General features: G+C 41.2%; 1 protein-coding gene across 1 annotated transcript in view; it reads right to left on the bottom strand.

Moving 5' to 3' along the window:
- DMGDH (dimethylglycine dehydrogenase) overlaps window positions 1-17,379 on the bottom strand; it is a 61,682-nt gene that overhangs the window by 12,358 nt on the left and 31,945 nt on the right. Inside the window, exons 10-14 of the mRNA XM_061619911.1 lie at window positions 10,454-10,619; window positions 8,946-9,076; window positions 7,765-7,982; window positions 7,372-7,529; window positions 5,103-5,162 (exon numbers count right to left, since the gene is read on the bottom strand). Coding sequence (XP_061475895.1) covers window positions 5,103-5,162; window positions 7,372-7,529; window positions 7,765-7,982; window positions 8,946-9,076; window positions 10,454-10,619 — 733 coding nt within the window. The remainder of the gene's footprint in view (window positions 1-5,102; window positions 5,163-7,371; window positions 7,530-7,764; window positions 7,983-8,945; window positions 9,077-10,453; window positions 10,620-17,379) is intronic.

Genomic DNA, 17,379 nt, shown 5'->3' with positions numbered 1-17,379 from the left:
GCAGAAAAAGATGGAACAGTCAAGATGCCCACAAAACCTCTAGAGTGGCATTCTGTCTAAAGTAATACTCTTCTATAGTTCAGGAATAGACAAACTGTGCCTCTCCAGATTTTGCTGGACTACAACTCCCACAATCCCTGGCCAATGACCATGCTGGCTGGGACTGGAATCCAACACCATCAGGAGGGCTACAGGTATATGCAAATATCATATATGCAAATCTCAGAAAAGGCCTTAAAATGCAACAGATTTTTATTACTATGTGAAAAATGGTTTGTTTGGGGGGGTTTCCCCCATAAAATAGATACATTTAGAATATAGGATATAAAAACATAAGAAGAGCATGCTGGATCAGGCCAGTGGCCCATCTAGTCCAGCATCCTGTTCTCACAGTGGCCAACCAGGTGCCCACGGGAAGCCCACAAGCAAGAACTGAGTGCAAGAACACTCTCACCTCCTGCAGCTTCCAGCAACTGTTTTTCAGAAGCATACTGCATCTGATTATGGTGGCAGAGCACACCTCTCTGACTTTTGCTCTGGTCAGCTCCTGGACATCAGTTGTGTGAGTTACTTCACATTAAAAAAGGAGATGGAGGCTTTCACAGAAGATCTTCCAAGCAGACTTGGAAGCTAGCTTGTAGTATCATGCTGCAAGATGCCACAAAAGCCAGTAGTCTATCTCTTACTTCATCACAGCATTCCACCTATATCATTGTTTTCATGTCATCCACAGCTCACTGCTAAGATGTGGCCAGAATGCAATCAATAGCAATAAGGCATCTATATCACTCCTTGTGACAATGACTGTTATATCCTGACCTTGCCTCAGAGATTCAAGATCATGTGGGTATGTGCCTCTTCTTATGCAGAGCTGAGGTAGCCTGTGTTTTTTTCCAGTTGATGAAACATCATACCCATCATAATCACCACTGACTATGTCACTATGTTATGCTTGCTGCAAGAGTTCCCTTTGGATGAACATAACAAGTGATGCTTTGTTTTCTTTGGTTTTGATGAATGTTCTCCATTACACAGGCAATATGCTGTCCCTGCTGCTAATTTCAACTCTTACATCCTTCCCTTTCCCAATTCAAAACTTTCTAGTAATGTTCATGATTGATGGCTCTCTATGGCAGTCAAACACTTTATCAACTCTGCTGCAAGTTTCTTTGAAAATGGTGATGATATCCACCACACAAGCATCCACACAGGTCACTGCAAAGATCACTGCATCCTTGGGCTTCACCATGGCTGAACCATAGTTATATGATCAATCACTACACATCTTAGAGTTTCTTTCAAACTTGATTGTGAAATGTTGGGCAGTATCCAGCTAACATGTCCCATCAAAGCAAGAATTTCTGCTTGTGCAATGGAACTTGCCCCCTTCTCCTTGCCCCCCATGTGCCCCACACCCTCCCCAAATCTGCTCTGGGGAGTTGAGACAACCCCTAGAACAGATTTAGGGGATGTGCAGGGGCAGAAGAGAGGGGAAGTTCCCTTGTAAAAGCAGAGATCCCAGTGCTGATGGGATGGTTGCTCAGCACTATATTTAATACAACCCATTGTCTTTCAAAATGGTGAGAAATTTTCTTGCAAAATGAAGTGTATTAGAGCTTTGCTGTTACTGTGTTACAGCCAATGATGGAGGTACAGTACATAGTTCTTGCCTCAAGAGGCCATCATTATCAATATCCCTGCCAGCACCATGAATACAAGAAGACACTTGAAAAGATCACAATCTGCTCTGATGACTCAGGTCTGTGTTTTTCTATCGCTAACATATCTCTGTGCTGCATATATGGATACAAGAGTTTTCTTTGAGATTGGTGCACATAGGCTAACAGTTTTACGCACAAGTGACAAAAGTCAGTGACAAAAGTCTCCACAATGTCTTCTCCTGTTATGTATTTAGCAGGACTTGTGTAACTGGCTCTTGGGGAATGTCATCAGTAATGAGGCACACTAGCTCCAAGGATTCCCTGTTGAACCTCTGAATACCTGGGACTTAGTAGACAGCTTAGGGTTTTTCCGCTGGGAGTTAAGTCCCTAAAATTTCTATTGTCGAAATGGAATAGCCATAAAAAACCCTGAACTTCTAGTGTGAGCATATATGAGTCTAATCAAGGAACTGCCTCTCTTTTATAAGAAAAGTGTCTAAAAGGTTCTGTTTCCCAGATCTTTTTTTAAAAAAAATCTATTTAGAATACTTCTACCCTGCTTCATAGCCCTAAGAGGCTCTCAAAGTACCTTACAAAATAAGTGCACAATGAAAATTACAATCAAGTCTGGTATCAGAAACAGAAATATGGTATTCCTATGGTGCCAGAATTATTCAAGTGGCATTTCTTGCCCTCACCTTTGGTCTTACTTCCTGTCCTCTGGCCTCCACTTACTGAGTAGCAAAGCCCATTGAGATCCTCTGAGACAAGGGAGCAGAGCTGATTAGCAACAGATTTGTGCTAGTCTGTTTTTTAAAAGAGAAATGTCAAGTACTTTTGTTCAATATCATGCTTGAAAAGGATTTATTTTAACATTTATGGATCAAAGTGTGACAGCAACTGCCTTCCACAGCCTAACACAAGGTATATTGTCTTATAAGCTATATTTGTTCTCAAAGAGAATGAGAGCCCAAGCGTTCTCGGTAGCAGTCGCTAATATTTTTTTTAAAAAATTTTGAACTGTGCAGAGAAGTGTACAGTATAGACAGAAACTCCCAAAATGTGAGTTTGTTTTCTTATCTGGACAGAAAAATAAAAGGAGGTAATTAAGGACAATGATGCTTGGGTCCCTCCGAACAGGATTATAATTCAATCTGCAAAAAGCTGTCAAAAAGACAAGCATACGCCTTTTAATAGTGCAATTTATTTGGTAAATCTCTTATGAATACTGGAATGGATCCAAATTATATACACAAAGCTACTCAACTGAGTAAGAGAGCACCAACATCTGTTGCAATCTGCTTTAACTATCACCTTACAACACACAAGAGGCCATGCCTGTGCAATATTTTGAAATTAATTATTCTTCATTGTCCATTCTTGAATAATTCCAGGGCAGCCTTCCACATTAAATCCCCTTGACATATAAACATAGAAAAGAGTTTTTGCCTCTAGAGGCAACCAATATTTGAGAGACTTCCTATTCTGAACAGTTGTACCTAAACAGACTGTTTTCTTGAGGATGGAGTCACAATGAAGATGGAAATACTTGATTTATATGTGAATTTCTTTCTTCTATTGAAGCAGGTGGATAGTCTAAATTGTATAAACCTCTTCCCTCCCTGCATGCTTTCAAAATGCTCTCTCTTTTTTGCAGTAAACCTATTTCTCATTTGTTCTGGGGGTGGCGACCAGTGTTCTGCAGTACAGTCCAAAAGGTAATTAGGGCTGGAATACCCAAGTACACCTTGGCCTGGTTCAGATGATCAACTGAACTACGCTTTATGTGAGAGATAGGAAGCCTTTTTCAACCCAAAAGTCTCTCTCTCCCTCTCTCTCTCACTCACTCAGTTCCCTACAAGCAATTAGACTTAAAAAAAAAGCACTGAACCTAGCCTAATTGTCAAAAAGGGGTAATCTTCATGGAGAACATGGCACACGGGAAAGTGATGCTTAACTTTTTCCAGCTCCAATCTCTATGAAGACCATCCCACACATGGCAATTAGGGTTGAAAACAGTTTCCCACTGGAACCAACAGGAGCCTTTTTTTTTCTAGCCTAGTGGTTTGCTACATGGCGCAAAGTGAGGAGGGGAGGTCACGGGGCAGTTGGGGAGATCCTACATACTGCTTATAGCCCATAGGTCACAGGTTTCCCACCCCTGGTTTAGGTGATTAAGAATGAATCACAGGCCTGATTCACATGTCATAATAATTTTAAAAAATAGCAAATTGCTGCAGAAATGTGGAGCACTGAATTAAAAAAATTCTCATGAGAATTCTCCAGCATTTTAGTGTGAATTTCTCTTAATAAACACATTTTTATAGGCAGTTTTGCTGAACATTTGCAAGCAATTTCTCATCATATAATGCATTGCTGTATGTTTATTTTCACTTATACATTTCATTTTTATGCATACTTTCCCCTGATATATGCATTTTTGTAAACATTAGTTAGCAAACTGCATTGCAAAATTTAAAAAAATGTGAATGTCGGAAAGTGCAAATTTGATAGATTTGGCTTGAAATGTGAAGTGAATTGAATTTCTCACCCATCCCTAGACCAGACCAGACTTCATCTATAAAATCTTACATATTTCACTAGCCACTACATTTATAGCTGCCTGGCTGAGTACATAAACGATAACTTTGCAGTAAAAAATGAGGGGAAAGTGACCAATTAATCAGCTCCATCCAGAATCCTATACCAGAACAAAATTCATTTCAAATAAATGAGAGATATGCAAGGAAATAGCTCTTATTCTCACATTCTTGGACAGGTGGATGGGCAGTGCAATCCAACTTGCGGGTGGCCAACAAGAGCGAAGCCGGCAGAGGCGGAGCTGGCAGAAGGGGACACCACATCCAACTGCCGCTCGGAGGCCTCTTGGCGGGGAGGATGCCAGCAGGGCACAGAAGAAGGAAACAAAACGCATGTTTTCTTCAGCCAAGCCTTTTCCTGGCGTACTGACTGCTGCGACAGATGGCCACGGGAGGGAGCCTGGATATTGCACAAGTCCCCCCTCGGCCCCTACTCTGACATGCCCCGGAAGGCCCTTTTGCAGGCCTTACCCTGGGCTGGGCTTTCCCGGCAGATCTCGCTGAGCCATCCAGGTCCCGGCTCAGCCATGGCTGAGCAAGATGTGGAACTTATGCCAGTGTAGCCTGGCTGAGCCAGGGCCCAGCCAGCTCAACCGGAGGTCCACCAGATCCAACTCACCTCAGCCTGGCATAATCAGCAGTTGGATTGTGCCCAAGCTAACTATCAGAGCAACCACATCTTTTGAAAGAATTCCTCTAGCATACAATAAGGAGCAGTGCTGCAGAAATTTATCAATATCTGGCCTTGTTTTGCAGAGATTGTATAACATTTATTTGCAAAAACAGGAAGAATTTCATAAAAAATAATATATATAATTCTCTGAAAATGTTTCAGGCCTACCTTATTTAATTTTATAAAGTATTTCAGTCCAGCTTCCAGAGGATTAGTGTCACAATTCATCTGTTTAAAAAAAGATGCAATATGATATTTAATTACTCATATTCATATTGACAATCACTAGGTAGCATACTTCTTTTACTTCTTTTGAAATTCGCATATAGTTTTCCAGTTATTTCTTTCTGAGTAAAATCCTTTTTGTTAATTGATTTTAATTCTTAGTGACACTTGTATCTGATCCTAATAAGAATGCAAGTATATATTTCAATATTTATATTTAAAAGGACAATAAGAAATGAGATACCTTGTAAAATATAAAAAAACCTGCATAGGCTTAGACCACTGAGAACTAATCAAGAAAGAGACAGGAATTATTTACTGGCAAATCTTCCTCACTATCCCTCATTCCACAGTGATTAGATGATCTGTAGGAGAAAGGGATGCCTCAGTTGTTCTCCCCCTTTTCAACAGGTAGGGCAGTGGGGTGGAATTCATCTGTAGGAAAGCTGAGGTGTGGTCACTAGATTGGGATACTCTCTAGATCAGGGGTAGTCAACCTAGTGGACTCCAGATGTTGTTGGACTACAACTCCTAGAATTTCCAAAGTTCAGGGATGATGGCAGCTGTAATCCAACATATGTGGAGGGCACCGTGTTGACTACCCCTGATCTAGATGGATGCTCTCTAGATGAAACCAGGGAATGACCATAGCAGTTTTTTTTGCATATGGAAAGAATGATAGGTGCATGCTTCACTACCTGCTGCTGCATTTTGAAGGAGCTGTTATAATAATATTAGCATATCTTTAGCAGGAAATATTAGGAAAATAAGAAGCTGCCTTATACTGATTCAGAAAGTGCAAAACATCTTTAGAAAAAAACCCTTTTTTTCTAAAGGCTCTGTGGTAGATGGTGTGTAGGCTCAATGGCTGCATGCAATCCTGACTAAGCAGGCCCGCAGCCTGCCTAAAAATTCTGACAGGGCACCAAAAAAAGGCAGGGGGCAGAGAAAAAACTATTTTTTGTAAACAAATTAGGGGGCAGAAACATGTTATGCCCCCCCGCCCACCCACCCCGCTACAAGCCTATGACTAACCAGATGGAAAGGGGAAAGGAATGGAGTATGAGGGAGAGGGGCACTGTTAATTGACTGAAACATTGAATAGGAGCACTTCACACTGCTCTTTTTGTTTTTCTTTGTTATTCTTTGGGGATCCATCCTCTGCTATACACATTCACATGTAGCCATTCTACTAAGTGGCAAGCACTAGCAAAGCTTCCTTATTTCCAATTACAGCAATAACAAAACCTTTTGTTGATTTTTATTTTGTTTAATTCTTTGGAAGCTGTGAGCTCAACCTTTCCTGTAATGGAATGGACATTTATCCAATGTTTTATAAAAAGGATTGAGGGGAACAAGCTATCCCCCATTTTGTCTATGATGTTGAGATATGATGCTAATGTCTGCAAACTGCCTTGGTGTGCCACACAAAGGCTAAACTGCATTCAATGCACATTTTGATTGCTGGAACAGAAATGCCTTGAGATAAATGAAAAGGGTCTTACAAATGTCTCACATAGCATAGAAACGAATTAGAAATACTTCAGAAATACAATTTGCAATCCTTTATACAGCTGCCCAAATGTAGAACCTTATGCACGTTTTCTCATAAAACAAATTCTTAATTCTTCTCTGAGTAGCTTACTAAAATGGATGTAAGGATTTAGGCATAATTTGCAAGCATCTTAGGAGCTGAAAACTCTTTAGACTGAAATGGCACTGGGTTTATTATCAGAACCTGCTCTACACACCACACATTTAAACACATTAATTTCTCCAAAGAACCCTGGGAACTGTAGTTTACCCCTCACAGAGCTATCACGGCCAGCAGCCTTAAACTACAGTTCCCAGGATTCTTTGGGGGAGGAAATAATGTACTTTAAATGTATGGTGTGTACACAGCCTAGATAAGAAATTCCACCCAAACATAACACTGTGCCTTCTTAACCAAACTCTTATGATTTTGAAATATATAGGAGAGAGAAGCACCCGTTAATTAAAAAGAAAGCTGATTTAGTGCTACAAATGTAATGGAGCATACTAGGAGTCTCCCTCCTGAAAAATAGAAGAGAGAATCATAATATTAGCTGTTTCTTATTTTACTCTATGAGGCTTTGAGAAGCAAAATAGACATAATTTACTTGTGACCAATACACAAATAAAGCAAAGAAAGAAAGGAAGAAAAAAAGATCAACAATTCCTATTTTCATACCTCTGCCCCCCAGGCCCGAAAAGCCTTTTCTAGCCTTAATGTATTCATCGCATATGTTCCAAAGTTGTCAATTCCTTCTTCATGGCCTGCTTCCATGATGGTAGAGTATAAAACTGCAGAATCTTCTTGTCTGTGGTACAACTCCCAACCCAGTTCACCTAAAAACCAAAAGTTAACATCTTAAATTAAGTTTTAAAATAAATTTAAATAAAATAAATTAAATAATTAACTAGAATTAAATTGTGGCCATCATAATTATAGCCAAGACATTACAATAAAAATGAAATGATTCCCCCTGCCCCCATGGTAGGATTACTTGGAAGTACTGCTGCCTTGTAGAAAAACCAGCTGTTTTGTTTACAAGACTGATAATAATCCCTTCCACCCCCCTACCTGTATAGGATATTCTAATTGCAGTAACGGGAATATCCACAATTTTTAAATGTCTGGATAGTAGAAAACTAAATGCTGTATCACTGAGATCCTCTGTTGTCAACCTCTGGAGGACTTTCCGTGCACATGGACCAGCTATACCCAGTACTCCAATTTCTTCTGTAATATTTCTAATCTCAACATTATACTGTCCTCTAACTGCCTCCTCTTCAATCCATCTGAAAATAAAAGACAACGCTTTATTAATCCAAACACTAAAATGCCTATCAGCAGTAGAATGACAAATATGACAATCAGGTAGACCCAAATCACACAGAACCCCCACCTCTCCAAGATCATTTTTCCTTGTGCCTCCAAGACAAGCTCACCCATGGACGACGTACTATCCCACATTCAATAATTCCAGTTTTTGATGTCTAGAGGAAGGAAAGAAAACCCCTAGATATAAAAAAGGGGATCCGAGATAACCGATTAAATAATAATATCCTTTGAAAATGCAACTGACTCATTGTTGAACCCAATGAGATACTTTTCTTCCACAGTTTTTCTGAGGCTATCACAAAATTTATCACTGCAAATATTTATAAACTTCCTTTTGAGTTCAATTTAGTTTTATTAATGGCCAGCCAACAGGAATTAGCTCTTGGGACCATCTGTCATCTTTATTCAAATAAATATTCTCCTTGCTATTTGCAGTGGACAATCACGGTCCATTGAAGCCTTCATTTTTCCAGGCTCAACAGGCTCAACTCTTTCAGTTATAGGTGAATAAGACTTCTGCATTGCATCAAAAGCCATGTCTGGAGAAAAGACAAGCAATCTCAGTATTTTTATGATGTACTCTGATCTATTCACAATTTTATCTCTGATTCAGACAACCCCATAAAGGCCATAGCTCAGTGGTAAAACATCTGCTTTGCATACAAAATGTTCCTGGCTCAATCCCTGGCATCTCCAGGTAGAGCTGGGAAAGACATCTTGTCTGAAACTCTGGAGAGCTCCGCCAATCAGTACAGACAATACTGAACTAGATGGACCAACAGTTTGACTCAGTATAAGGCAGCTTCATACGTTCCTACATTTGCAGGCTCTTCCAGCTTTCCTGAACAGCAACTCCTTACTCATTTTCAGCATCAGAAATGACTTTTAAAGCTTCAATAGTTACAGTGTGTACGACTGACCTCAAGTCATGAAGCTCTGATCCAGAACCAGTAATTAACAAAAATTCCCCTGGCCTCAGATGAGAAACGGTGAGTTCAGCATAGACTCTGCCTCTTGGGGTTAACATATGGCTTATATTTGTGAAACCTATCTGTATAGAGAAGAAGAAGAAGATGGAGAAGAAGAACTTATAACATCATACAGCAGACATTATTTAAAAGCTTCCAAATGTTTAATGGAAATTAAGTTCTTTCTATAATACACAGCCTGCAGTTTAATACAGTTAGGCATGCTTAAACTTCACTGATTTCTAGAGACCTCAATTCTTGTTGTTTTTTCCAATAGAGGTGTTTTACTGCACATAAAGAAAAATCTGTCAATTTTGGTTTCTCTCAGTTTCTCATTTTTCCGATTTTCAGTTCTCCACATTTCCATATCAGTTTGTGATTTCTAAAAAATCCCCATGAAAATTCATCAACATTTTAGTGCGAGATCCTCCTAATATACACATTTATACGCAATTTTCCTTAAATTATTTATTTATTTAGACTATTTCTATACCGCTTAATATATAAAAAGATCTCTAAGCGGTGTACAGAGAAATAAAACAAGTACGTATTATAAAAATGCACAATAAAACAGTAATACAAAAAATACATACATGATACAAATTATTAATAAATAAATACCAACACAAATTCCTTCACACTTCCCCTCTCCACCTCCTGGGTCCCACGCAGGACTCCACCAATGCACCCTGGCTCTCACCCAGGGCCCAAACAAACACAAATCCCCCCAAAGTCTCACCAAAAAAGTGGGTTCCCAGGGGATCCCAAAGATGGCACTTAGGACCCACATTTTATAAGCCTGGGAACCATCTTGAATGCTGGATAATGCATTTTGTATAGTCTTTTCATTTATATATATATATATATATATATATATATATATATGCACACTTTACCTTAGTATATGCATTTTTGTATGCATTACTTGGCTGGATAACTTCATTGCAGAATTCGGAAACTGTGAATTTCTAGGGATAGCTGAGTTTCAGTTCATGTATTGTTTTAGGAAGTACAAACTAGGTAAGTCACATTTAATATAGGGATGGGGGAGAAATTAAGTTAGCTTCACATTTCAGTGTGAACCTAATCAAATTCCTCCTCCATCGTGACATCAATTCTACCTGATTTCAATCTGATTCATCTGCAAATCTGAGGTAATGTTTCAATGAGGCCTATGTCCATAGTTTTTAATTTGTTTAGATACAATTTCTGTCATCTTTACCCAGCTCAGTTTTGAGGTATGCAGATTCGGTAAAATGCCCGTATGTAAAATGTATAGACTCCAGTCCAACCTTATATCTAATGTGCGGGTATGGGATGGGCCCAGGCTGGGCCAGGTACACCTAGGTGGTGGGGTGAATATAATCCCACTTCTTTACCACTTCTTATTCACAGAATAAACTTTTTTGTAGCCTATGTAGAACTTTACCCAAGAATAGTATAGTTATGTTTCCATTTACCTTTGGGATCACATTTGCAAACAGACGATCTAAAAATTTAACAGAATCATTGCCTTTGATTCTAAACTTGCCAAATGGAGTAAGATCAATCACACCCACTTTTTCCATCACTTGTTTATATTCACGCCCCACAGGTTCAAACCAGTTTGTACGTCGAAAACTAGGCCTAGAAAAAAATATTTAGGTGCCTTTTAGTTTTCTGCTTAGCTGTAAGAAATTCACACAATACAATACAGTCTTGACATTGCCACCTCCCCTTCCTTTCCTCTTCCAGCTCCTGGGGGTGAGGAGAATTGAAACTGATATATGTTAGGCATAGAGTTGCCAGGTCAGAAGCATCCCAAAACCTGAGATTTGAGGGGCAGGCCCTAGTGATGTCATGGAGGCAGGCCCTAGTGATGTCATGGGGTGGGCCCTAGTGATGTCATGGGGTGGGCCCAAGTGATGTCATTAAGCATGATACAGTAAGCATCAATCACAGTTTCTTGGAGCATACAATTAAAAAAATATATCTGATTGGAAATTAAAATAGAATTCTGAGCTAAAAGATGGAGCCTGGGTAGGGAAATTTAATGTAGCCTACTTGCTTTCAGCAAGAATGGTTTAAGTGCCTTCAGGCCAGGCCAGTCACCAGAAGGCCACTGTAGGGACAAAGGAGCCTAGTGTTGTGGAGATGTTAGATGGGAGCATTGGGAAGTAAAGATGGATGCCCCTGAAGGCTACAATTCTAAACACACTTACTAAGGGATTAAGCCCCACAGAACTCAACAGGTCTGACTTCTGAGTAGATATAGTTTGGACTGTGCTGTTGGTAAACCTTGACTAGGGATCCTCTGCAAAGACATCCATCTCCAAGCAGGGTTGGCAACCCCCTGCCCTTATCTTTTAACGTGGCTGCTCCAAACATCTTTACAGATTTGACCCTTCACTTCAGAAAGAGGTCTGAGAAATGAGTAAGAGTAAGAAGTATCTTTTAAAATTGTTCTTTTCAATTCACGCTTGAATGCACATCATACCTAGAGCAGATCCACACCATTCATTCATTTAAAGCACATTCAACACCCATTTGAAGCACATGAATCCCACCACAGAATCATGGGAACAGCAGTTTGTTAACAGTGAGAACTATAACTGTGAGGGGGAAACGACATTTCCCAGGATTCTTTAGGGGAAGTCGTGCGCTTTAAATGCGAGTTGGATGTGCTTTAAACGTATTGTGTGAATCCACTTAATAAATTTTGCCTGCATGTAGATTGTTTTAATTAATTTTTCAAAATGGAAATGAGCTATAAACTGTAATGGGTGACCATGGGCTACTCACCATCTCTCAGCCTGTCTGTCCCTCAGGATGAAAACAATGGAGAACCATGACCACCTCAAGGCATACTTAAAATGTAGAGGAAGTATTGTACAACCATAATGTAAAATCGGATACTTATTGGGACACAGTATAACAAAATATTTATATAAGCATGACTATCAAATATGTCCATTATTTAGACAACCTGTAAAGATATTTATAGTGCAATCCTATGTTTGTTTACTCAGAAGCAAGTCCCAACGTATTCAATGGGGCTTACTCAACCAGGGAAAACTGTACCCTCAAGTGATAAGGAACTTGTTCTTTTAACAAGCCTTTTAAGTTGAGACCTTATCCCAGTCTGTGTCTGTGTTGGAATTGCTTTTTAATATGTTTTTAAACCTTTTTGTTAAAAAAAATGTTTTTAAAGCTTTTAAAAATGTTTTTAAAGATGTTTTGTTTTTAATATATTTTAAAGTCTGTTTTTATGATTTTTAAAGTGTTTTTAGCGCTTTTGTTTGCCACCCTGGGCTCCTACTGGGAGGAAGGGTGGGATATAAACCAAATAATAAATAAATAAAAATAAATAAATAAATAAACTTCATTCACCCAACCCAAAATTTGGAATCATGCCACTTTAAGCTGTTTTGCAACTGTTTATACTTGTTTTATGGTTATTGGTTTTTAAATGGATTTATTTCTTATTGTGAGCTGCCTTGGTTTCCAATCACCAACCCTACCTCACAGGGTTGTTGGAAAGGCTCCATACACACACACATACACACTTGCAGGTGTAAAAATACACCCCATAATAGTTTATTGTCAAACCAGTTGGTCATTGAGGAACATTTTTTAAAAAAATCAGTATTAGTTTCCTACATAATTAGAACTGTGATACCTAGGTAAACCCTGCCTAATTGCTTTAAAAATAGGATTGGAGGAGGAGAGAAAGATTTACAACACAAACACAAGCCTGTGCTATGTTTACTCAAAAGTCCCATTAATTTACAGCACAATCCTAACCATGTCTACTCAAAAAAGTCCTAATGGCGTTCAATGGGGTTTACTGCAGGTACATGGAAAGCAAGTATTGGATTAAATACTTTCATATTTCATAGCCTAGGGTCTGACTCTTGCACACAAGAGGAAAAAAAACTTTAAGCCAGATTACTTATGCAAACTGCAAAATCTCAAAGCCACTATTTTCTGACGTTGAAATTAAGCCTAAGCATGCCTGGATCAACAAGTCACAACCCTGGCTTCATTTATTGGCTACAATCCTGAAAGGGCAGGGTTAGAGCCAGAGCTTGGAAAAATTACTTTTTTAAACTACAACTCCCATCAGCCCCAGCCAGGATGGCCACTGGATTGGGCTGATAGGAGTTGTAGTTAGAGCTAGGAGATCTAAAGATCTGTAAAACAGATATAACAGTCGTGCGGGGGGCGGTTGACGTTTTGGTGTATATCTTGGGAACCAGACCACCTAAAAACTTAATTTGATTTTTAAATTGAAGCTGAGAGTCTGGAGATTAAGGTGTGCTAGCCAGAGAACCAGAGGGGACCCCCAAAAATCAGAGACTCTGGCCAAAAACCGGAGACCTGGTAACCCTAGTTAGGCATAGTTATTTTGATGAGTTTATCTATTTTTCCTAGTGTGACTATAGTTACACTACAGGTGTCCAGTGCAACATCTGCTGCAACTTCTTGGAAATGGTTTCAGTTGATGCAGCCTGATGACATGGACAGGGTGCTTGCGACGATGCGGCCAGCAACATGCCCTCTTGACCCTTGCCTTTCTTGGCTTATTAAAGCTTGCCGTAGGGGTTTGACCAAATGGATCCAGGGTGTGGTCAACACATCATTGTGGGAGGGAGTGGTTGCAGCCTCCCTGAAAGAGGTGATGATCCGACCGCTCCTGGAGAAGCCTACCCTGGACCCATTGGTTTGTGACAACTACCACCGAGGCACAAATACCCCCTTTTTAGGGAAGGTGATTGAGAGGGTTGCGATGCAGCAATTGCAAGTACTATTGGATGAAACAGATTATCTTGACCCATCCCAGTCTGGGTTCAGGCCTGCTTATGGGACTGAATTGGCCTTGGTTGCCCTGATGGATGACCTTTATCAGGAGAAGGACAGGGAGATTGTGACCCTGTTATTCTTACTTGATCTCTCAGTGGCTTTTGATACCATTAACCATGGTATCCTTCTGGGCCAACTTCATGAGATGGGTATTGGAGGTACTATTTTAGAGTGGTTCTTATCCTAACTCCAGGGTCATTTTCTTTTGAGTGGTTGTCTTTCATCCCCCTGGCAGTTGCGTTGTAGGGAGCCACAGAGTACCATCTTGTCCCCCATGCTGTTTAATATCTATATGAAGCCCTTGAGAATGGTCATCAGGAGATTTGGGATGAGGTGTCAGCAGTAAGCTGATGATACCCAACTCTATTTCTCTGTAACATCTGAATTGGAAGAGGCCGTGCAAGCCCTGGACCGCTGTCTGGACTCAGTGGTGGGCTGGATGAGGGCCAATAAATTGAGTCTGAATCCTAGCAAGACAGAGATGCTGTGGGTTGGTGGTTCCTGAGTTCGGATAATTGGTCAGCTGCCTGCTTTGGATGTAGTCCCTCTGAAAGAGCAGGTCCGTAGTCTGGGGGTGCTCCTGGGTCCATCTTTGTCACTAGAGGACATGGTAGAACCATCTGAGGCCTGCTGTAATGAATTTGCTAGGCACTTCCAGGATAAAATCTTTAGCATCCACCAGGACTTAGACTCCAGTGTTATAGCAGGTGAATCAAGTGAGGTATCCAGAGCACAGCCTTGTCCTGATTTCTTGGATGAGTTTCAGTTTGTGCAGCTTGAGGACGTTGTCAAGGTGCTTGGACAGGTTCGTGCAACCACTTCTGTGCTGGATCCTTGCCCTTCTTGGCTAATAAAAGCTAGCAGGGATGGAACAGCTGGCTGGGCCAGGGAAGTGATTAATGCCTCTCTGCGAGAGGGAGTGGTCCCTGGCCACCTGAAAGAGGCAGTAGCGAGACCACTCCTGAAGAGACTCTCCCTGGACCCAGAAAATTTTAATAACGATAGGCCGGTGGCAAATGTTCCATTTCTGGGCAAGGTCCTTGAATGAGTGGTGACAGGCCAGCTCCAGACATACTTGGATGAGACTGATTATCTGGATCCATTTCAGTTGGGTTTCAGGCCTGGTTTTGGCACGGAAACAGCCTTTGTCGCCCTGTATGATGACCTCTGTTGGGAGAGAGACAGGGGGAGTATGACTCTGTTGATTCTTCTTGATCTCTCAGCGGCTTTCAATACCATCGACCATGGCATCCTTCTGGGAAGACTGGCTGAGTTGGGAGTTGGAGGGACTGCATGGCGGTGGTTCCGCTCCTACTTGGCGGGTCAGCTCCAGAAGGTGGTGCTTGGGGAACATTGCTCGGCACCCTGGACTCTCCAGTATGGGGTTCCATAGGGGTCAGTTCTGTCCCCCATGCTGTTCAACATCTACATGAAACTATTGGATGCGGTCATCCGGAGCTTTGGAGTGCATTGTCATCAGTATGCTGATGACACGCAGCTCTATTTCCCCTTTTCATCTTCTTCAGGTGAGGCTGTCAATGTGCTGAACCGGTGCCTGGCTGCGACAATGGACTGGATGAGGGCTAATAAACTGAGGCTAAATCCAGACAAGACTGAGATGCTGTTAGTGGGTGGTTCTTCTGACCGGATGGTGGATGTCCAACCTGTCCTGGATGGGATTGCACTCCCCCTGAAGGAGCAGGTTCGTAGCTTGGGGTTCTCCTCAAACCATCTCTGTCACTTGAGGCTCAGGTAGCCTCAGTGGCACGGAGTGCCTTCCACCAACTTTGGTTGCTGGCCCAGCTACACCCCTATCTGGACAGGGATAACCTGGCTTCAGTTGTCCATGCTCTGGTAACCTCCAAGTTAAATTAATGCAATGCACTCTACATGGGGCTGCCTTTGAAGATGGTTCAGAAACTGCAGCTTGTGCAAATTGCAGCGGCCAGATTGGTGACAGGGACCAGATGGTTTGAACATATAAAACTGATTCTGGCACACTTACATTGGCTGCCTGTATGTTTCTGAGCTCGATTCAAGGTGCTGGTTTTTACCTATAAAGCCTTACACGGCTCAGGACCACAATACCTGATGGAATGCCTCTCTCGATGCAAACCCACCCGTACACTACGTTTAAGATCAAAGGCCCTCCTCCGGGTGCCTACTTGGAGAGAAACTGGGAGTCTGGCAACAAAGGAGAGGGTCTTCTCAGTGGTGGCTCCCAAATTATGGAATGGCCCTCCTGACGAGGTGCACCTGGTGCCAACACTGTTATCTTTTCAGCGCCAGGTCAAGACTTTCCTCTTCTCCCAGGCATTTTAGCTTGTGTTTTTAAATTGTTTTTTTTAAAAAATGTGTTTTTAAATGTGTATTTGTTTTTAATGTTTTTAATTCCTGTAAACCGCCCAGAGAGCTTCAGCGATGTGGCGGTATATAAATGTAATAAATAAATAGAGGCTCAGGTGACCTCTGTGGCTAGGAGTACCTTTTACTGGGTTTGACTGGTAAGACAGCTGCAGCTGTTTCTGGACTGGGATAGCCTGACCACTGTTGTCCATGCACTGGTAACCTCCAGGCTGGATTACTGTAATGTGCTTTATGTGGGACTACCCTTGAGGTCGGTCCGGAGCTGCAGCTGGTGCAAAATGCAGCGGCGAGACTGCTCACTGGGGCAGGGTATCACCAACATGTCATCCCACTGCCGAAAGAATTGCACTGGCTACCTATTAGCTACTGGGCCAAGTTCAAGGTTCTAGTTTTGGTGTACAAAGTCCTATACAGCTTGGGACCAGGATACCTGAAAGACCGTCTTATTCCTTATATACTTAGTCGATCACTGCGCTCTGCAACTGAGGGCCTCCTGCAGGTACCATCTTATCAGGAGGTCCGTTCTGCACAACATAGGAAATGGACCTTTAGTGTGGCAGCACCTACCCTTTGGAATTCCCTCCCCTTAAATATTAGTCAGGCGCCATCTCTGTTATCTTTTCGACGCCTACTGAAGACCTTCCTCTTTCAACAAGCCTTTTAAGTAGAGACCTTATCCCAGTCTGCATCTGTGTTGGAATTGCTTTTTAATGTTTGTAAACCTTTTTTAAAAAAATAGATTTTTTAAAGCTTTTTTAAAATGTTTTTTATTTATTTATTTATTTATTTATTTATTTATTTTATTCAATTGTTATACCGCCCAAAGCCAAAGGCTCTCTGGGCGGTGCACAGCATAAAGTAAATACAATACAATAAAATACAATAAAATAACAATAGAAACACTAAAAGCATACATATTAAATATTTAACAGCCTGGTATATATTAACAACAATAAAATATGTTAAAATGCCTGGGAAAATAAAAAGGTTTTAACCTGGCGCCGAAAAGATAGAAGTGTAGGCGCCAGGCGCACCTCGTCGGAAAAACTATTCCATAGTTCGGGGGGCACCACTGAAAAGGCCCTAGATCTTGTTACAACCCTCCGAGCTTCTCTATGAGTCGGAACTCGGAGGAGGGCCTTTGATGTTGAACGTAGTGAGCGGGTAGGTTCATATC

Source organism: Rhineura floridana, chromosome 1 (genome assembly GCF_030035675.1).
Source record: "Rhineura floridana isolate rRhiFlo1 chromosome 1, rRhiFlo1.hap2, whole genome shotgun sequence".
In the NCBI taxonomy this organism is placed as follows: Eukaryota; Metazoa; Chordata; class Lepidosauria; order Squamata; family Rhineuridae; genus Rhineura; species Rhineura floridana.
Note: the sequence above shows the minus strand (reverse complement) of the source record. Positions and strands in the feature narration are given on the sequence as shown.